Raw genomic sequence first — 22,720 nt, 5'->3', positions numbered from 1 at the left:
AACGATCACAGGATAAATTTAACCTAAAGCCTAAATACCAGGTTTCGAAGGTAGAAAGACTCTAAAAGTTCCCCACCACCCTGAATGATGGGTGCTTTAAAATGGAGGGCAGCTTGCCTTGGAGAAGCAAAAAAAGGGATAAAGAAAGAAAGGTTGGAAGTTCTGAAGTTAAAAAAACAAAAACACCACACCTAATTTTCATCAATGAGGGCCATCTTCCCACAGCGTGATAACTGGACAGACCAAGGATTTGCATGTATGTGGTGTGTGTGAGGGACAATGTGTGTGTGTACGTGTGCAGGGTGTGATGACAGGCCTACTGTTTCACGCAGTTCCCCAGCAGCTCCCTTCTCAGCTGTGGTGGGGTGCCAGCTGCCAGCTGCCGTGTGACCTGAGCCCTGGGCCTTAGCCTCAGGTTAGTTCTACGTTCCTCCCTCCCACGCCATGGCCACATCGGGCTTTGGTCAGCATCCTTAGGTCTCTTCACATGACCTTAGGCAGAGAGTTAGTAAGACATGGCAGGACCACCTAGTATGTTCATTTTCCGTTGGGTGTCAGCACAACCTCCGTGATGGGCTTGAGGTTTCAGTGCCATTGCTTTGTCACTTGTTTTTCCAAGGCCTAGCTGAGCCTTGCAGAGCATACATTGAATAGAAAAAAGCAGCACAAAGTTGTTTATGCATAAATTAAGGCAGCATGGGTGGAGGCGGCGGCAGGTGTCTCACGCGATAGATTAGGAATATTGGCTCTGTTCCCTTTCCAGAGGAAGAGTGGCACCGTCTCTCCTTCACTGTCTAACCCTGTGAGTTATTACACATTGATTCTCAATGTAGATGCCTCTCTTTGCCGCGAGGATGCTTGCTTCTCTGAGGGCTGTATGGCTTAGGTATGGATACTGGGCTTTGAAGTCAGATCTCTAGCCATGTAGCTGGGACCCATCATTTATCTTCTCTGAGCTTCATTTTGTCATCTGTAAACGAGGATGGCAATTAGGGTGCTTACCACAAAGACTTAACCTGGGCGTTAAGTGAAACTAAACTTGTAAAGTATTTCACTGTGGTTGACACTTGGTAAATACTCTGATGTGTAAATACATTGACGTGTACCATTATGAACGATAATTATATCAGGAATCATGTCTTCTACTGGCCACTCTGCTAAAGTGGGCAAAAGTAAACATATCTAGAAATCCCACAAATAGGTAAACTGGTCAATATTTGTTGCAAATATAAAATCCTGATAGTGCCTTACATTTCATTGAAAACATTTATTTTATTCACTCAACAAATATTCAACTGGCCAGATGCTCCTGTAGGAGGTATGGTTAGACTGGTGAAGAAAATCTGTAAAAATCCCACTTTCAGATGGTTGAGCTTTCATTCCCCATTCTTCATCAGTGGTATTCTCTTCCCTGTCTGATTTTACCAGAAAGAAAGTCTCAACTAGATGCTAATCTCCCCTTAATACTTTGTGGTTCATGATTGATTACTAATCCCCCGTTTTTAAACAAGGAGAACATGACAGGACTCAGACCCATCATGAAATAGGGCTGCGACTGAGGCAGCCATCGGCAACAGAGGGTGGTGGAATGCATTTTTGTGTGCCAGAGTACACAGTAAATATTTGAAATCCCACAGGTCCTGAGTTTACTAAAAGGGTTTCCTCTATTTGTGAAACCCTGCCCATTACCTAACACCATGCCCTGCAGATCAGAAATGTCCAATAAATTTTTTGATTCATTAATTAAAAGGGTTAAGAAAGACAACTTTCTTTGTTAAAGAGAACCCATTTTATGAATCTATTATTTGAACATGATTTTCTTTCCATATAATGCGCATGTGTTCTCTCTCTCTCTCTCTCTCTCTCTCTCTCTCTCTCTCTCTCTCTCTCTCTCACACACACACACACACACACACACACACACACACACAGTTCCTTCCTCTCTTCATTCCTTCCAATTAACTTTTCTGAGCCAGACACTGGAGGGTCCTTAGGATACTGAAATGAACAAGGACTTCCACAAGGTTTGGGGTTGGAGGGGCTCCATCCTCATTCGATGCACACTGGCTGAGTGTTTACCGTGCACCAGGAACTGTGTTGGGTTCTGGGATATACGATCAACCGACACAACCCTGCTCCCAATAGCTCGTTGACCCCGGAGGCAGGGAAGCAAGTCAGAGAACAAGGTGGGTTTGAACAGGTAGGGAGTCACGTACTGGGCATGATGAAATGGGAGGGTGTACCGAGAGTTTTAGACTTCCCCAGAGTTCTGGTATTGTCAGGTAAAGCCTGTGGATTAAGAAGTTGGGGCGGGGGAAGAGGTGCAAGGGGAAGCCAGGACATTTGAGTGACATGAACATCTCAGATCTGAAAAGTAGCACAATAGATGTTCAGAAACCAAAGAAAAGGATGGGCACAGAAAACATTAGCACGAAGGGGAAGCATTTTTGACTTGAGGCTATGGAGATAGATACAAGACAGAAAAGATTACTATTTTCCTTGGGACTTTAAAGAGAGCTTGCACTAGGTCTAAGTATGGAAGAAAGAAAGTGCAGCAAGAAAATCCATTATCCCCAAGAGTTTGGGGTTGGAGCAGGGGACTGCTGCCTCAAAGGGGAATGAAAGGAGACAGGCTGTCATACTGTGCCCAGCAAAGACCCAGGGTCAATTCTTGCCCATTCACACTCTTGGGACAGAAGCCGTCCTTGGGGAGCAGATGGTGCCTTTGGGTGGAAAAATAGGCTCCTCTGTCTCTGAGTGGATGGATGGAGCCACACACCAGAGTAACATCTTGATGAGAGGAGCACCAGCTGAGTTTCAGCCCTACTCACCCTTTCTGCCAAGACCCTTGTACACTGCCTACTTACACACCCTCCATGTTCTGCAAGAGGTCATGTCACGTAGGATGTAAAGCACCACTCAAAAGCAAGAGGTCCTTTTAAAAGAAGTGTTCAAGTTTCTGATCTCAGTTTTCTCTCTTAGAAAGAGATGTTTGACTCCCAAGGTGAGCTGAAGGCACAGTGGCCTCAGGAATAAACATCTTCAAGCTTTTATTGTATGGCTGCAGTTTATAAGGTGCTGGAGCTATAAAAAGGGTTTGAAGGGCCAGGACCAAGTCTAAACGCTCAGCCAGTGTGCATCGAATGAGAGGATGGAGAAGGCTGCCTTCCCTGCGCCCCTCCAACCCCAAACCTTGTGGACGTCCTTGCCTCCCACTGCTCCTCGTGCAGCCGGTGGCTGAGGTCTGGTGGTCTGCATCCCAACTGCCTCTCCTATTCGTCCCTTTCCCACTGCCACCGTCCTAATTCAGGCTCTGGATTTGCACCTGGAATGTCGTACAACGTCCAGCCAATCTTCCTTTTTTCCTTTTCTTTCTCCCTTTTCCTCCTTTCATCACTTCCCTCTTTCATTTCTTCTTTCTTGTCTTGTTTAACATAAAATCAAGTCCATAGTATGATAACAATGCAAATAATAATTGTCTCCATTTAATGGCTATGTTCTAAGAGGCAGACATTGGCTGGGGCCTCTGCACTTTTCATTATTAATCCTTATAGGCTGGCCACCCCACAAGGTACATATTATTATCACAGTTTCACAGAGGAGGAAATTGACCCTCAGACAGAACATGACTCACCCATGGCTGCATGAAGCCCGTGCCGTCTGCTACTTCACCCCACCTGCTCTTTGACAGGTGCTGTGTTATGCGCTGGGGATACAAGGATGAACAAGGCCAAAGCATTAAGGCACAGCCCCCGTCTTAGAGCGCTATGGAGAGGGTTACAGAGTAAGAAAAAGGACCAGGTAGAAAGATAAGAGCTTTGATGGGCATTTGGGCATTTGTCCCCAGTTAAGGAGAAACAAAGCCCAAGAAGTGACTGAGTCTAGCTGGGCTGAGAAAGGTTCTCATGGGAGGTGTGGCCTGAAATAAGTCTTGAAGGTTGAACAAGTTTTCCAAGAGGTTGAATTGGGAGTGGGTGGGGATGGGTCGGGAGAATATTCCATCAGAGGGAATAGTATATTGTCAAAGATAAAGTGCCAGATGGGTATGGAGAAAGAGCAGGAAAGGCAGTAGGAAAACCACAAAGGACTCTGAACCCCATGGTAGGACGTCACCTTCGTCTTTCAGGATGAAGGTGTTGGAGGGTCATCCGAGGCTTTTAGGCAGGAGAGTAAAATCAGATTTGTGTCCATAAACAATGTCACTAATGGACTGAAGGTGAGTCTGGTAGGAGGGAGATAGGTCAGGGACCTACTGTATAAATCCAAGGAGAGGATAGAAGGGTGCCCAAAACCAGGTGGGTGTAGAGAGGAAGGCTAGATCAGAGAGACACAGAGTTGTGGATTGTGATGACCGCAGGAATGGGGCAACTTTTTGATTTGGTTGGTTGGCTGGGAAAAGGTCATTCACAACACATCATAGAGACCAGAGGAGATAAAGGAGACTTGGGTATGTTTGTTGGTGCAAAGCAGGGGAATGATGGGAGATGAGGAGGTGGGAGGTAAGTTTGATTTGTCACATGGTGACCTTGAGATTACCAGTGAGGTACATGCAGGCGGTTGACTAGATGGGTCTGTAGCTCGCGAGAGGGTTTCCGGGTTAAAGCCATATAAATTCTACTCCCTTTTCAAGTTCATTTAAACATGGTTCCCAGACTAATGCTCATATCAACATACTGAGAAAATACCTTCAGTGGTTCCCCAAGGTTTGAATGAACTATTCCTACCTCACCCAAACATTCAGAGCCATCTAAAATGTAATCTAAACTAAGGCAAAGTTGAGAGCAGAAATATCTCACAAGTAGACAGACCCTAGAAGATTTTGTGATTATTTTGGGGGGTTGTGGTCAGAAGATGGGAAAATGAAGAAAGGAAGTGATAACGCTTCCCAAGCTGACCTGTTTATACTTCCTTCTTTAAGTTTCTCTTGCTCCAACTTGGGGCAAAAAAAGAGCTAACTTTTACTGTGGAAACAGCATCCCTGGGAATGTGCACTTCTTCCATTTCTGGAGCCCTTACTCAACCGCAGACTAAAATCAGCATATGCAGTACAGTTATATAACTTGTCTGTATTTTGTCATGGGCCTCCCTTGCTAAGGTACATGAAGTAGCTCCCTATTACCTCTCAGACAAAATTGAACTTCTCACTCTTCCACTTGAAGCCACTTTTTCTCTGGGTCCTTCAACTTGATTTCTCTATTTGATGAAATGTTTCCCCACCTTTATGGCCTATTTTGTCCCATGCTTAATAATGATAGCACTCAGATTCCAGGAAGTGCTGAACAATAGAACTTTCTGTGATGATGGATGTGTTCTCTATCCGTATTGTCCAATAGTCTAGCCAGGAGCCACTTGGGGCTCCTGAGCACTTGAAATGTGGCTAGTGTGACTAAGGAACTAAATTTAACTTATTTTAATTCATATTCATGTACATAGCCACTCACAGCAAGTGGCTACTGTATTAGACACCACAATGCTAGGGGCTATTCTTTCTCTCTCTAGTAGAGTAAAGGGTGGGTTTCTGATTTCATGAGACCCACATTTCCTCCTTCCTCAGAGTGTTCTGTAAATGCTAAGAAACTGCCTTCCAACTTCCCAACTTCCCATCTTGCCTCCCTGGTCTGCCTGCAGCCCCCTCTCCCGCTCACAGCCTGAAATCCTTCCTGAAAGGCTGGGAGTATGTACTCAGTGGGCAATGATTAGCTCACAAGCGAAGCTCATCAAGGTTACTATTTTCATTATGAGAAATAACTCCATTAATAGTAACAGATTTCTTTGTTTACTTTATCCGGGAACAAGTCACACCCACAAAGAAGAGAGGTCATTCAAAGGAACTAACAAGGAAAGTTAGTCAAAACCAAGTGAAACTCAAGGCCCACCAGGCTTTCTTCAGTGATATCTGTGTTACCTCATGATGGACAATGCTGAGGGACAAGGTGGGAGCTGGCTCTGACATGGGACACAGAGTTCGCCTGCTTAGTCAGTCACAGGCTCATCAGAGCCCCAGCTGTCATCGCTTCCATGTTTGGGTCTAATTTTTCAGCAGTACGGAGGTTTGTACTGAGTCATCCACATGCTAACTTATAACACATGACCCAGTGGCCATCGTCATAGTGCCTACGCTGGTGATGATAACAGGCACGCGAGAAACACTAGGTGGATATATGGGTTAACAGTATCATTTCCAGAATATAAAACACAGTGAGTGAAGGCCGTGGCCATATGCAGACAGACAAGGTGGCTGCCTATGTGCGAGAGGGGCATCTAAACCCCTCTTGGCCAGGTCAGAAAACATTGGATCCCCAGACCTACCCCTGCCTTTGTCAGGCCATTCTGTGATGCACAGATACTTCCAGGGGGAGGTTTTGGTTTTTGTGTTCTTGCTTTTTTCCCCAACAGAACATAAAACATTTCCTAGAACGAACCATAGAATAGTATCCAGCAACTGTGCTGAGGTAATGCTCTTTAATCTATAGCATCTTTTTGGCTCCTGTTCCCTGCATCCCACTTCTTCAAAGCTGTTGGACACCTTCAGTTTCTCCGATCTCCTACAGTGGTTCTCACTATTTCTGGGGGTCTGGGGAAGTGGGGGGCTAGCTCATGAGGCCTGAGTCCCTATAACCACCAGGTGGCACCTGCCTATTTCCCTCTTCTCCTGAGGCTGAGTGAAGACTCCTCCTATGTCCTTGCTAGGAGGGGAGTCCTCCTTCCCACGTCTGATACTACTTCTGCTGCATGGTCACAAAAGTCACACTGGACTGGGTGACACAAAGGCTACTCAGATGGGGAGAGTCCCCCTGCATCTGCCAGGCTTCCTGACTCTTTCATTTTCTCCGGAGATTGTGTGTGTGAACCATTCTTTTCATCTCTGCCTACAACTTGCCCTCTTTATAGGATACAAGTCTTTGCAAGTTACATTCTCTGACCTAGAGAGACACAGAGCTTTATACAGGTCTTCAAATTCCCTCCGCCCGTTGTATTCCTGCCAAAACCCTGTTAACATTCCTTTAGATCTTCTTCACAGTCTTAGAGTAAGTGACCAGCCCCACTGTCCTGTGAGTTATAGATAGGAGGTCTTGAAGATTGCAGTTAACTAAGGAGCAAGAGATAAGACAATTTTACCTGGGTGCCAGGACACACGGATGTATAGCAAGCCCTTAACAAGCATACTGCCAAACTGTAGTCAAAATGTGAAGTTACTTGTTACTACAGCTGAGTGTATGTACTCTTATGATGACGTCTGTCTAACAGGAGATTGGATCAAGTATGTCTTGCCCCCAGGTGTACAACATAATATGACCTCTCCAGTCCCTGGTGGGAGGTAAGGGGTGACCGCAAGCTGGCACCTGGGAATGAGTGTACGTGACAGGAACAGACACATAAGGGAGTGCAGTTAGGGCAGAGTCCTCTTCAGACATTAATACAGTGTTGGAGGGTGACACACACAAGTAGGGTGATAACTCTGGATATACAGAGGATGCCAAAAAAAAAAAAAAGGATGCACATTTTAAGAAAGAAAAAAAAACTATTAAAATTGTAATAATGTATAATAACAAAAGATGAATACAAGTCACATTTGACTTCTGCAATTACAAGAGGTGCTCAAAGTGGTTACCATCAGCATCCAGACACTTTTGATTATGGCAAACTACTGCTTGAGCAACGTTGACCAAAGTGTCCACTTGTATACATTTTTTTCGGCACCTCGGGTAGTTAGAGTCAGTGGAAGAAAGACTGTAATGCCATATAAAATTCTGATGTTGGAACGTATGCCATGAACATAAACAAAGTTTGAAAACCACACGCCTAGAAGGATATAGAAAAATAAGAATCAAAAGCAATGGGAAAAGTAATCAATTCAATACATTAAAGATAGGAATGAAGGAAGAGAAAAAGCTTAATGATGGAGCAACATTTTGAAATAAAGATGGAATCTCCATGCTCGCAGTAGTAAGTCATCTGTTGATAAAATTTGTGAGATCCATTTGCTTACCTTAGACCAGGGACTGTGCTAAGTGGTTTGTATATGTTAGCTTGTTTTATTTACACAACAATTCCATAGAGTAGGGACTAATATTATCCTAGTTTAACAATCGAGGAAACTGAGGCTTAGAGAAATCGCATAAAGGACTCAGGGTCAAAGTGCCAGGAAAGGAAGAAACTATCTATAACCAGGTGGGATGCAATGGGAGAGAGTGGAGGTGGCTTAGTTCAACTAAGCAGTGAATGTTCTGGGGAGCGTCAAAAGCTGAATAAAGGGATAATAAAATGGAGACTTCCTCCAGCAAGGAGAGGAATGCAGACACAGTACTGGCAAATGTGAAGAGAGTGGTCCTGGATGTGAGTGACCACGGAGACAAGCTCTGGACACCTGGCCCTGGTCCAATGGCGGGACGAACTCTTGTGTAAAAACAAAAGCCAACTACACAATGCAGTGAGTCGAGGGGTCTGGATTAAAATTCTGCTTCTGCGTTCTGGCCGATTTCTTTTCCTTTCAAATGCTTGTGTGCTATGAGCCACATGAGAGGGACAACCTGACTGAAACGATATAGGAAAGCGGCCACAGGAAGGCCCTTGGTCCAGTGTAAATGGCTGTAAACACTCTTAGCAGGCGGGGCACAGAACGGCCCTCAATGACACTCTGCAGGAAAATTCAGGAGGAGTCAGCTTCCTGCATGCTGGCTGCGGGGACAGGGGCCGGGGTGGCGGGGGTCTGTGAGGGAAGGACTCTATTTGACAGTGAGGTCATGGCGAACACATCAGCTCCTCCTCGCGTGAAGAATGCCCGGCAGCTTCCTGTGCCTCCGCAGCTGCGTCGGACGCACCCTGAACCCTCAGAGCGAGGCATTATTTTCTCCTCTCTTTTGTCAGATACTGACTCCCACGCAGGAAAAAGGAAGCACCTTTTGTCAGATGCTGTGGCCACTTCCTCTTCAGAAGGCTCCAGCCAATCTTTCATTTTGCAGAATGAGGGGGCCGACCCCAGCGGCCGGACTGCCTGCGCCCTGGGCTGCTGGCTCTTGCCTCCGTCTGGGTCTCGGTCTCGGTTCGGCCTCATCCGGAGCAGGCCTCTCGCTGGGTCATGGGGGACTTTCTCTGATACGGATCTGGACCTGTGAGCCGGACTTGGCTGGGGCCCCACCCGCTGCTCAGCCCCTTCGGGGGTTCCTCTCGCACCTCTCCGCCCACTCTTTGCACACTGCTTCATATCCCGCAGTCAATCTGCCTGTCTGTTCCTCTCCATAGCGCGGTCAAGGAGCGTTATGACCGGCGAGCAGATGGCGGCCTTTCACCAGTCGTCCACCCCCAACCCACTGGAAAGGCCTATCAAGATGGGCTGGCTGAAGAAGCAGAGGTCCATTGTGAAAAACTGGCAGCAGAGGTACTTTGTGCTGAGGGCACAGCAGCTCTACTACTACAAGGACGAAGAAGACATGAAGCCACAGGTACTAGCTGGGCCCTCTGTCCCCAATACTAGTTCTCTCTCTCTCTCTCTCTCTCTCTCTCTCTCTCTCTCTCTCTCTCTCTCTCTCTCTGTCTCTCTGTTTCTCTCTCTCTGTCTCTCTCTGTCTCTGTCTCCCTCCCTCCCTCCCTCCCTCCCTCCCTCTCTCTCTCTCTCCCTCTCTCTCTCTCTCTCCAGGCATGCAGGAGGTGGCTGTGGAGCCCAGCTAGATGGCATACAAACTCACAGGGGCCTTCTTACTAGTACTACACTCACACCCATTTGAGAAGAGGTCGCTCTCTCCTTTTCACTGTTTTCTAGATATATAACCTGAATTGCAAAGATGACAGTGTGATCCTCCTTCAGGAAGCCCCGAGACGAACGTTGTGGAGCTTCCTAAATGCAGCTTTAAGTCAAGGCTAGCGACATGACCTTGAGGGTGACACTGAGTGTAAAGGCACAGAGAGAGAGTGGATTTGGTTATAGGAAAAATGATTTGGGGCTTCCATGTATGTGTTTAATCAATATTTATTGAGCATCTACTATATGCCAGACACTGTTCTGGGTACTTGAAATAACCCAGTGAGTAAAACAGATAAAAATCCCTGGCATGTAGAACTTAGAAGATGGGTGGAAAGGCAGAGAATAAACAGAATATATAAGGAAAGTTAAGTGGTTTGTTAGAAAATGACATGTTCTATAAGTAAAAATAGAATGGGTTAAGGGGGGGGTCAAGTGTTTGGGGAAGTTGTTACAATTTTTAAAAGAGTCGTCAGAATGATTTGATGAAGAGGGTAACATTTGAGCAAAGAGTAAGGAGGAAAAACAAGTAATCAAGCAGATCTCTAGGGAAAGAACACTTTAGGCAGAAGGCATAGCCAGTGCAAAGGCCCTGAGGTGGAGCATGTCTGATGTCCATGAGGAACAGCAAGGATGCCAGTGTAGGAGAAGCAGAGCTAAGGAATGAGATAATCAGAGGGGAGGATGAGGTCCAAGAACTGGGGGTGGTTGTGGAAGGTTGGAGAACAGATAGCAAAGGGCATTGCAGGCCACTGAAGTGACTTGAGTGTTTACTCTGAGGGTGATGGGGACATTCCCAGGAGAAAGGGAACATTATTTAACTTATGTTGTAAAAAGATGTCTCTGGCTCCTGTATTCAAAAATAGACGCAGGACTGGAGGGAGGAGGTAGGAGGGTAACCTAGGTGAGAGGTTATGATGTTGAGAATCTCAGTGGGAGTTGTATGCTGCAGGAAAATGAACAGGTTCCTCATATACTTTAGAGGACAGCAGACAGGATTTCCCGATGTAGTGGACGGGACTAGAGAGGGCTTTGACCTTAAACCTTGGGCCTAAGTCTTTTTTCCCTGCGTCAGTGATTCCTCACAGCCATCTTGGAACACGAGAGTGCAATGGAGACTGTTAACAATTTCCCTGGGGCCCCAGGTATAAACTCTATGTCTCAGGACATCTAGTCATACTATCTACACCTCATGTCTTTGGAGGTAGAAGAGTGGGCTTGGCCAGAAGGAACTTATTAGGGAAGACAGACTCTAGAACCTTCTGGGGTCAGAAAAAAAGCCCCAAGAAGGTTGAGGATATTGGGGGTGCATGGCAGGGTATATAAAGAAAGGAGATAGTCATTTTGGAAGAGACCAGTTCTCTTAAAGGCAGACTTGAGGATCCGTGATGTGTCAGCAGCATCTGGTTAACCAGGCCCTCTACTTAGAGCTGTGAGTGTCCGTCACTGCAAAGGTTGCAGAAGGGCCAGAGACCCCCACCACAGATGGGGTTCTTGCTCAGTGTCCTGTGCATGGTAACCAGACTTCCTTCACTTTGTGAACCAGCCAGACACTATCATGGCCAAGCAATTACGGGCGAACATGATGGTGACTGGTGCTAGTAGTGACTGGTGCATTACTAGCGGATGCAAAAAGTCTTCCCACCTGCAGAGAGTGAGGGAGATGGCAACAATGTGTGGGCCTTCCTGAATTAGCAGAAAGGACAGCTTGGTGCTGTTTACTCCCACAAGTGTAGAGGGTGAGAGGGTGAACGGTACAGTATCTCCAAGCTCATGTTCTTTTCCTGGCTCTACTACTGTCTGGCCATATAATTATTCAATTTTTCTGGATCCCTCTTTCTTTTTTTGTAAAATGAGACAATCATACCTGGCCTTCATTTGTCACAGGATCAAATGATATGAAGCAAGTGTAAAAAACTGTTTTGCAAAAGCATAAACTGAAGTAAAAGGGTTAAATAAATTATTGAAGGTCCTAGCTTCTCTCCCGTACTTCTGGAGAAGGCAACCCAAAGTCCTCTCAGGATTACATTAGCCTGGGATAATTAGGTAAAGCTGCTTCCAGGATGACAAGTATGGTTTATTTTGTAGGAAATCTATTAATATAATACATCAGATCAATAGGTCGAGATCAATAAGTCAAATGAGAACAACCACACAACCCCTACATTGATGGCTGAATAAAGCATTTGATAAGATCCGATACTCATTTCAGATATAAAAAGTTGTTTAAAAAAAAAAACTTTTAGGAAAAAATTAATTTCTTAAAAAGAATATTTTACTTAACATGGATATGTATTTTTTTTAATTACAAAAGCTATATGTATGTGCATGGTAGGAAATTTGGAAGATGCAGAAAAGCACGAAGTAGAAAACAAAAATATCCCATCAGCAAGAAATAGAAAACCAAATTCTCATTTCTTCCAGTTTTCTCTAAACATAAACATTTATAAACTCATCTGTTCTAAGTGCAAAATTGACAGAATAATATTCTTTAATTTAGAAAATTAACAATATGTCATGAATATTGTCCCTTATTATTAAATATGCTACAATGTAATTCCTAATGGTGGCAAAATAATCTATGGTATAGACATTGTATAATTTATGTAACTAATTTCGTACTGGAAATTAGTTGAGAAGTAGGGCTGATGTTTGTATATTGTTATTACAAACAAGAATTAAGAGGACATCCTTGTAGACTTCACATATCCATAATTATTTTATTAAGATAAAGAAAAATCAATTCAAAATAAAATAATTTTATTATTATTGTTTAATATTATTTTGGGAGTCACAGACATTGCAAATATCTAGAAATGAAATGAAAGTTACAGACATGAGCTAAATCTGGGGGGAAAAGTAAAGGTATATTTCTACACTATGTTTTACACCATTCATGATTCTGGATAGATTAAAAATTTAAATGTAAAAAATGAGTTTATAACAATCCTAGAAAAAAATGCAGTTATCCCCATAATCTTTGGAAGACAGGTGATTTTTTGAACACAGCAACAAAAACAGCACAAGAAAAAGACTAATTTGTATAAATAAAAATGTCTATACCTTAAAAACCAACAAAATAAAGTGAAAAGCAAATAATAAACAGGAAAAATTTTTTATATACACTATTGTTTATAGATTCTTTCAAATCTACAAGAAATAGCTTAATAGAAAAATGACACAAATGGGCAATTTTCTCAAAAATGCTGTGACCAAAAAGCATATATAAAAAGTTTAACCTCAGTAATAATTAGAGACATGCAATGTAAGCTAATGAGATACTGTTGTCCCCTTATCAAATTGGGAAAGATTTTCTAGAAATTTCAATGTTGGTAAGGACTAGTGAACAGGAATTTTCATGAGCAGCTGGTAGAAATGAAAATCTATACCACCCTTCTGGAGGGTAAGATGCCTTTTAAAAACGCAAACCCTTTGACCCTGAATTTCTAGTTCTAGGATTTTAACCTAAGTGGATGATTAACACTGGCATAGATAATTAAATTTACCTGTGCAGGTTTTCACCACAGTGTTGTTTATAATAATGATATGAAAACAATGCCCAGTAGCAGGGGCTAAGTTATATCAGAGAACTTGTATGTATCTATACAACAGAATATAACTCAGTCATTTGATGCCCTAAATTAATACTTTTTGAAATTGAAAGATATTCATAATATAATTGTTTGGGGAAAAAAGCAGTTTACAACAGAATACGATATGTATTCTAATCCTGTTCTTGAAGGAAAAAAATTGTGACTATATTTTTGGGAAAAGGCTTGGAAAGAAATGTACAGAGGTATTAACTGTGGTTATCTCTGAGTACTGGAGTTACACATAAGTTTTAATTTTCCTCTTTTTTGTCTACTTTCTAATTTTTCTACAATATAAATTCATTGTACATTTAAAAAGAACACACACACACACACACACACACACACACACAGTACCTAAAAAACTCAAAAAACAGAAGACACCTCAAAAATATTAGAGCAGTCAGATGAAAAAAGGCCCTCAAATGTACTGATGATGTGTGTGTAAATTGGTGCAACTTTTCTAGAAAGCAATTTGGCCAGATTTCCAAGAGCCAAAGAAAGTTCACACCCATAAACCCAATCATTCTAGTTTTAAGAAACTATCTAAAAGAAATAATATGATATATTCAGTGCTATGTATAGTGAGAAACATTGAACCTAAGGAGAATGATTACCTAAATTATAGAACCCTAATGATGGACTCCTGTATCTGCGCTTTCATGAATCTTGGGGTTCGATAGAAGGGTTCGAGAAGTCTGTGCAATTTTATTCTCTGAGTTCTCAGAAAAGTCTGTCTAGCTCTCACCACATATGCTCTGTAACTCTATGACCTAGCTTTATATAAGTCATTGCAAAAGGTTCTTTGTAAGGGAAGTTGTTTAAAACAGAATCTTAGCAAATTGCCTGGAAGTCTCTGCTTGAACAATGACGGTTTTAGATAATCCTGGCTTAATTGTCCCATTGTCTCATCTCCTGCTTTCTGTGAAGTTACCCAGGCAGTTGTCTATGGGTGGTATGCTGGTAAATGTTTAACAAATGTCTCTCTGGTGGGGAAGTTAATTTGGATGCAGCATTTGTCAAGTTCTGTGGTGTAAATACTCCCACCGAAGCTGATTCAAGCGACCAACATGACATCACTGAACACGGGGTTGAGAAGAGATACGCAGTAGCACAATGTTATGTAGTATTTTGACCACACAGATGGATTAGATGTAAATAACCACATGAACAGAAATCATAGGCAAATATAGTATGTAATTTGGAAGTGATGAATTCTGCATATTATTTCCTTTATTTTTAGTATAGAATATTTCATTGTAAGTTATTATAATTTTACTTTTTAAAATGGCTCTGTTTAACAACTGGCTCACAGAATTCCTGAAAATGTAACAGCTCTCCTGAGCCAGTATAAGTGGGTTCTGGCATACCAGCATCCCATTGCTCTCCCTGTCATTGCTGTAGGAATTGTGGCCTCCAGCATAAATCTTGCCCTCCTTCCATCTTTGCACAAGGTCTACCCTAATCAACTTGCCAAGTACATGGAAGTGCCCATGGGCAACTTAGGCCCTTCCTTGTCTGGGACAGTTCCTGCTGCCCTCACCCTCACTAATGTCTCTTTTGCTATTTCCTACTCTTCCTCTCTCCTCTATTCATTTATGATGTTCAAGACTCTCTTGCTCAATATGAGGAAATAGATACCAATTTGTCATTTATGCCTTAGTGTGATTACGTTTAATTCTGATCATGACTTCTTCCAGCAAGTAAAGGGGATTTGTAAGTAAAGCCTTACTTGTAATTCTGGAATCCCACTGACCAAGGTTTGAATCATAGCTTTCCTATTAACAAGCTTTGTGATCTTGGATCAGCTAGTTAACCTCTCTGAGCCTTACTTCCTCGTCTCTCCAATGGGGGAAAATATCAGCCCATCCCTCATAGAGCTCTTGTGAAAATTAAATGTGATAGTATGTTCAGGGCATTTTGCACAGAGCCTGGCACCTAGTAACATCTCACTAAATGGTATTTATATATTTTGTATTTTCTTTTTACTATTTTTAAATGAAATGATTTGGGGTGTTAAGTATTAGTTTGGAGAGGTACTTAGGAGAGGCAGGTACCCCTGAAATCGCACTTTCTTTTCCTTCCTACCAGGCAGTGTTCCCTTCTATCTAAAAATAACATGACCTTTTATTTTGGTGCCATAACTCATGCAAAGTAGCCCAACAGCACAACCTCAGGGTCATTTTTTTCTGAGGCCATAGATATTTAAAGATGTGGGTGGGTGGAGGCTAGTTCTAAGTAATAAAATTAGAGACATGTAAAAAAAATGCAGAATTCCCTTTTATAGACTTTTTTTTCCTTTTTCTTCTCCTTCCCCTTCCCTCTCCTCCTTCTTTCCCTCTATCTTTCCTCACCTCCCTTCTACTCTTCCCCTTTCCCTCCTTCTTTTTCTTCTGTTCTCTTTCTCCTTCAGCCTTAGACATTTTTATTTCTAGACCCTCAAGATCCATTTATTCTTTGAAGCTCCTGAGCTGATCTGAGAGTTCCTTAAAACTCTTGCTTTTGTAGCTTCTTTGTTGCCAATCTCCTTCATTCGTACTTGGTTCTAGAATAAAGACACACACGTCTATTCTCTACAGCTCACAATCAGACATGCTACCTCCAGTAACCACTGAGATGTAAACGACGAGTAACAAACTCTAGTACAAATTAACTCTGTCCCTTCGTGCAGTCACTTAGCCTTTCACCGTGTTGGTTTCCTCATCTGCAAAGTAGAAGTGGCAAATCTTGCCATGCTATTGCTATGAAGCTGTTGTGAGGATCTAAAGAGATCCTGCATATGACAGTGCACAGTAAATGGTAAAGCATCAAACCTACCCATCGTGGAAGTAACTTATTTTTTCTAATAACATAATCAGGTAGAAGAGGTCACATACCCTACTGCACTGTCGCTCCCCTCCCCTAGGGATCTATGATCCTCCTCCCCACTTCCAGGGGACGTTAAGCTGAAGGGTCCCTACTATGACAAGACGACTATGATGGTGAAGAGCACAGGCATTGAACTTACTTCTGAGATGAATTAGCAATTAGCGACTTACCATGGTTCCCTGAAAATAAGACTTAGCTGGACAATCAGCTCTAATGCACCTTTGGAGCAAAAATTAATGTAAGACCTGGTATCATTATATTATATTATATTATATTATATTATATTATATTATATTATATTATATTATATTATATTATATTATATTATATTATATTATATTATATTATATTATTATATTATATTATATTATATTATATATTTTATATTATATATTATGTTATTATATTATATATTATAAGACCGGGTCTTATATTAACTTTTGCTCCAAAAGACGCATTAGAGCTGATTGTCCGGCCAGGTCTTATTTTCGGGGAAACATGGTACTACCTCTGTGACACTGGGCAAATTATACAACCTTTCCGATGCCCAGTTTCCTCACTTGTAAATGGTCAGGATGATACCTTGCTTGGAGGATTGCTGGGAGGGCTAAATGAATAATATATTTAAGGCACTTAGCAAAGGGGAAGACCCCATCCCCTAGAATGCTAGCTGTGGTTCAGTCCTCAATGGCCCCTCTGGGAGCCCGGCAGGTAGTATGCTCCACTCAGGCTCAGCATTGCCTTCACAGAGATCAGGTGTCTGGTTTCACCAGGAAGTTGGGATCTTGGAAAAATAGGATGAAGCAAGTGTTGGTGAGGGTGCCGTCTCAGCTCGTTCTCCTGTCAGGACCTTGCCCTTTTCTCTCTGGGCCCCCAGTTTGCTCTCACGTGGCTACCACTTAATTTGACTGAGGCCTGAATAGCAGAGGGTCCCATTCAAAGCTAACTTTCCATGCTCTTCTCTACCTATTCCACTCCCCAATCCCATCATCATCCTATCTGTCCTCCAACTTAATGTTAGTTCATAGGAGATAAAATTGCTGACTTTTGATATTTCAGGGTTGTATGTATCTACCAGGAAGTACAATCAAAGAGATCGCCATAAACCCAGAAGAAGCGGGGAAGTTTGTCTTTGAAGTCATTCCAGGTAGGCGACAAAAGGTGGGACAGATGTGTATGACATTCCCATTTTCCTTCTGGATCCTAGAAGTCAAAGCTATATTCAGTGAGTCTGTCGACAACTAACCAACCAGCCTAGTAAGAATACACAGTAGCTCTGTATAGAGTTAATAAACCTATACTAGCTCAATAACCAACACGTGAGCTCAGTGGGTGCTGGTTTGGTTCAGTTCTGTAAGCACATAATGAGCGCGGACTTGGAGTCACATATTCCCACTAGGCCCTGGGATACCAGTCTGAAAAGTACACTATCTTTGCTGCTAAACGGAGTTCAGCCTAGGTGAGTGGGACATTTAACATTAACTGTTAAAATGTAAATTGAACCACATGAAATTGCCATTTGGTAGGTGGAAAACTGTCAACAGTCACGTCTCCTATGGTTCAACGTGACCTAATAAGAAACAACAGCTCCAACTTACAGAGCACCTAGCATATGTCAGGTGCTGTAATTCACCTACTGCACATGTTAGCGGCACCCTGGAGGGCGCTTTTTCTAATCAAGAGTTCCTTTACCTTCCTCAAACGCATTTGGGGCAAGGGGAATTTGTCTCGAGTCGTCTCAGGGCAGTTTGCGTTTGTGTGAACCAGTCACACTGAGGCTGCTTCTCTTGCTCCTTCGCCAGCCCCAGCTCCACCAGAACTCCCGGACTGTGACTCCCAGGGTGCAGCCAGTCTGCTGGGAGGTACTAACACAGCAGGGGAGGCCACAAGTGCCCTTAGCACCCCTTTCCTTAACTCCCTCCTTACCACTCACAAGGCTGCTGTGGGCATGAGAAACTCGATGAAGAAGGCAGTGTAACAGAGAGGTTAGATGGGTCCAGTCTGGGGCCACCCTGCCAGGGTTTAAATCCTGGCCCTGACACTTACTGTTTGTGTAATTGTGATCATGTTATTTAATTTTTCCCTGCTTTTATGTCTTTATCTGTAAAATGGCAACAGTGATGAGGGTAGTTAGGATTACATTAAGAACTATATATGAAACACTTAGTGCCTGGAATACAGTTAATGCCATGTAAGAGTTTGATATTTTGGGGGAGAACTAGAGGAAATGACATTGTAGAAACGAATCCTAGAACTGGCTATGACTATAGAAAACAAAGAAAAACTTTTCTTTTTGAAGTTCAGCTTTTCCCAGATGTCCTCTCATGGGCCCTTCCTTGCTTTTTTATCTGAAGGCCTATCCATCTCTCTTCCTCCTCAGAGGAACAGCTTATTTTTTCAGTGTCTCCTGTCTAGGATAAATCCACTGCTTTCCCACAGGCTTCTTCCATTCCTAGGATTCCTTTCCCAGCACAATTCATGGGATGCAACCATCCACGGTGACACATGTCCCAAATTCTGAATTTTCAATTTGGGGGAGCCCTACTGAGAGCTGCAAATTCACTGTGGGCTTTGCACCAAATGTCAGTACCCTCGAGGATTGCTGTGCTCCAGTAGGGTGAAGCTCTGTCCTCTCATTATCACTCATACTTGCAAAAACGTCTCCTGGGCTGCTAGGGGAATTCTTAAACAGATTCTCTCTCTCTCTCTCTCTGTCTGTCTCTGTCTGTCTCTCTCTCTCTCAAACTACAATTCTAAAGCAATACTAGTAAGGTGCAGAACGATTTTCCTAAAGGCACCATCATTCCTAAGCCTCTACCCAACCTAAAGTGAAACAACTCTTTATTTTTTATGATGCCCAGAATTTTCAGTCTCTCTTTTTGTCATCCTCTTGTGCAAGATGATTCTCAGGGGCCAATGCTGGCATAAGAAATGGCCGTCCCACCCAGGGCCCTCTCTCTGTGATTGCCAATGTTGGTTGCACAAAGGCTATAGAAAAGACTTATTGTAGTTACGTTTTTCTTTATTTATGACAGGTAAAAATCTAGGGCAAACTTTTCTCTTCCCATTTACCTCTAGCAGAATAACTGTCTCTTCTCCTCCCACCCAACGGGAGTCATCAAGGATAGGAGGGTTATTTCTTCTGTTGCATATATTGCATTTAATTCTCATATTTCCTTATTAGATGTTGTCATTCATTTAAACAGTAAGTTTATTGAGCACCTGATATGAGCCTGGCACCCATTGTAGGAACTGGTCCAGCAAAGAACAAAACAGCCTGCATGCAGCTTACGTGGGAGGAGACTGACAACAAATCAGATGAATGAGAACATTATAGTTTTATGATGGGATACATACTATAGAAAAATTTTAAGCAAAGGAAAAGTGCTGTGAGGTGGGTATGATTGATTTGTCATTTTAAATAGAACGGGCAGAGCAGGCATCATTGAGGTAAATTTTGAGCAGAGATCTGAAGGAGCTGAAGGAGTAAGCCAACTACACATCCAGCAGACGCATCCCAGGAAGGGGAACAGCCAGTGCAAAGTCTCTGAGCCTATTTCACATGTTTAGGAAACATCAAGGAAACCAAAGTAGTTACAGTGGAGTTGTGACGGGAAAGAAGAGTAGGAGATTTAGTTAGGGGTGGACACAGATTTCACAGGCACTGCAGGCGATTATAAAAAGTTTAGTTCTTTTCCTAGAAGGACGGGAAGCCATTGGGAAGTTTTGAGCGGCAAAGTGGTATGATCTGACTTATGTTTTAAAACTCTTTTGAGTTGAGAATAAAAAGGGGCTAGGGCAAAGCACAGAAACCAGTGAGGAGCCTATTGCAATTATTCAACTCAGAGGTGGGTACAGTGAAGGGATGAGAAATAATCAATTTCTGGACATATTTTGAAGGTAGAGAGGACTTCATTTGTTGATGGGTTGGATGTGGGAAAGAGAAGTCAAGGTTGACTCCGAGGTTTTCACTGAAACAATAGGAAAAACGGATTTTTGCATGGAGCAAGTTTTGGGTGGAAGATCAAGGCTTTAGTTTTAGACCTATTAAGTTATTACCTAGATTTTAATGACAAGGAAACCAATGTTCAGGATAATTTAGCTACTGCTGTGACAGAGATAAGGATAGGATGTTAATTTGAAGTGGGAGGAGGTGATGTTAAGAAAGTATCCTTAGAAATCTGCGTGCCTGTTGGTGGGACTGCAAATTGGTGCAGCCACTGTGGAAAACAGTATGGAGGTTCCTAAAAAAATTAAAAGTAGAGCTACTTTATGACCCAGCAATTCCACCTCTGGGTATTTATCCAAAGAAATCCAAAACACTAGTTTGAAAACATATAAGCACCCCTGTGTTTACTACAGCCCTATTTACAGTAGCCAAGATACAGAAGCAACCTAAATGTCCAGCAATAGATGATTGATAAGAAGTGATGCAATGGAACATAGAATGGAATATTACTCAGCCATAAAAAATGAAATCTTACCATTTGTGACAACATGGATGGACCAAGAGAGTATTATGAGTGAAATGAATCAGAAAAACACAAGAACCATGTGATGTCACTTACATGTGGAATCTAAAGAACAAAATAAATCAAACCAAACCAAACCAAACCAAAATAGAAATAGACTCATTGATACAGGGAACAAATTGATAGTTACCAGATGCGAGGTGGGGTGGGAAGCAAGGTGAAAAAGGTGAAGGAATTAAGAAGCACAAATTAATTGGTAGTTACAAAATAGTCATGGGGATGTGAAGTACAGTGTAGGGAATATAGTCAATAATATTGTAATAACTATGTATAGTGCCAGGTGGGTACCAGATGAATTGGGAGGATCAATTCATAAATTATATAAATCTCTAATCACTATGCTGTACACCTGAAACTAATATAAAATAATATTGAATGTCAACTGTAATTGAGAAAAAGACTTTAGAGAAGATGATATTTGAGTTAGGTTTTGAAGGGTGAATAAGAGTTCTTTAGGCAGTAAAAAAAAGGGAAGTTTCTTTCTGATAAGGAAACACCCCAATAAGTGACATATTTAAACCGATTGTTTAAGTCAGAGAAAGTATGTGTCAGAGGGCAGAGTTGCTATTCATGGGCTTTGTATTAATGTTAGGCAACTTCCCTTAAAGCGACCTGTCCTAGCACCCCAGTGTGCCCAAACATGATTTTTTGGTTTTTTGTAGGGCAGCAAAAGATTTTCAAATTCCCTTTGGTTTTGGTTTCTTGAACCTGTATTAATATCACTGAGCCTTACCTTCTTTACCCTTTGGGATGACCTGATTCTGAATCCATTTTGTCATCAGGTCATCAGAACTTCTGACCAGAAGGGTGAGTCCATGGAAGCCCTGGCCACTCAGAAACATTTTGAGAGCTATTTCTCAATGGTGATGCCATCATGGAACTAAAGGATTTCCCAGAAATCAGGATAAACTAAAAAGACGCGTTCTTGACAACACAGTAGATTGGAGTATAGGCATGATGAGAAAGGATGCCAGATAAATTTTGATCAAGGTCAAATTTGAAGCAATATGGGCTAATGGAAACTCATTTGGAAGAAAGGAGACAAGTGGTCTTGCCCTGAGCAAGGTACCCAGTAACTTGCTGGGTATCAATGAGCAGGTCCCTTCTGATTTCTGGGCTTCAGTTCCATTATCTGGAGAGTAGAAATGATACTAGAGCCCCATTCTATTTCAAAGGGATATTGTGATTCCTACAGACTTTTCAGTTCTGTCCTGAGACTTCTTACTTTACGTTTCACTTCTGGAAACACCCAGCTCTCAGGATGTTCCTGAATGGCCAGGGAGGGCTTCCATGGACTGACCCTTCTGGTCAGAAGAGGATTCAGAATCAAGTTGTCTCAAAGGGTCAAAGAAGGTAAGGCTTGGTGACATTAAGATAAGTTCAAGAGGCCAGAACCAATGGGAACTTGAAAGTCTTTTGTTTTCCTGCAAGAAAATATAGGTTTGGGCACAAATGTGGTACTAGAACAGGCTCTCTTTAAGGGAAATGCCCTGACATTGAGAGAAGAATGGGTTGGTGTCTACAAATGCACTTCAAAATTTAATAGCATCCTGTAATTGAAAGGGATTACTGTTATTTTCTTGTCCTTCCTAAGACCTATGTTTGATTCTTTCCTTCTCCCTGTTTTCGCCCTCTTTCCCTATTGTTCTTTTTGTCACTTTCTCTCATTCTTTCTTTTCATCTCTTCTTCCCCCCGCCCCCCATTCCCCCTTGTTATTTCCTTCACCGTTTTGTCCATTTGAAAACACAAATCCAGGAAACACTATCTATGTCTTTTTATAATCTTGGGTTTGAAGAGAAAATGGTAAAGAAAGTCCTAACAAACTTCATTTGTCCATCATGTATATATTGAGAACCTACAATTTGCGATGTCTTGTGCAGGCAGGAGAGCAGTAATCCTGAACAGGAAGCACCAGTTTTGTGAGAAAGGCACACATGTGTTCACTGTCTCTCTCCTCAGTCCCACAACTGAGTTCAAGGGTAGCTTAGGA

The 22,720-nt window shown here is 42.4% G+C and overlaps 1 protein-coding gene across 3 annotated transcripts in view; it reads left to right on the top strand.

Annotated features, from left to right (window-relative positions):
* The window catches only part of ARHGAP25 (Rho GTPase activating protein 25), an 85,461-nt gene that overhangs the window by 28,648 nt on the left and 34,093 nt on the right, over positions 1-22,720 (top strand). For all 3 annotated transcript variants that reach the window (XM_019718366.3, XM_088796114.1, XM_074332093.2), the window contains exons 2-3: positions 9,244-9,443; positions 17,257-17,344. In XM_019718366.3, the coding sequence (XP_019573925.3) occupies positions 9,244-9,443; positions 17,257-17,344 (288 nt within the window). The remainder of the gene's footprint in view (positions 1-9,243; positions 9,444-17,256; positions 17,345-22,720) is intronic.

The sequence above is a fragment of the Rhinolophus sinicus genome, chromosome 2 (genome assembly GCF_057876585.1).
Source record: "Rhinolophus sinicus isolate RSI-liver-muscle chromosome 2, RSI-T2T, whole genome shotgun sequence".
NCBI lineage: Eukaryota > Metazoa > Chordata > Mammalia > Chiroptera > Rhinolophidae > Rhinolophus > Rhinolophus sinicus.
This window is presented reverse-complemented; position numbering and strand designations above follow the sequence as displayed.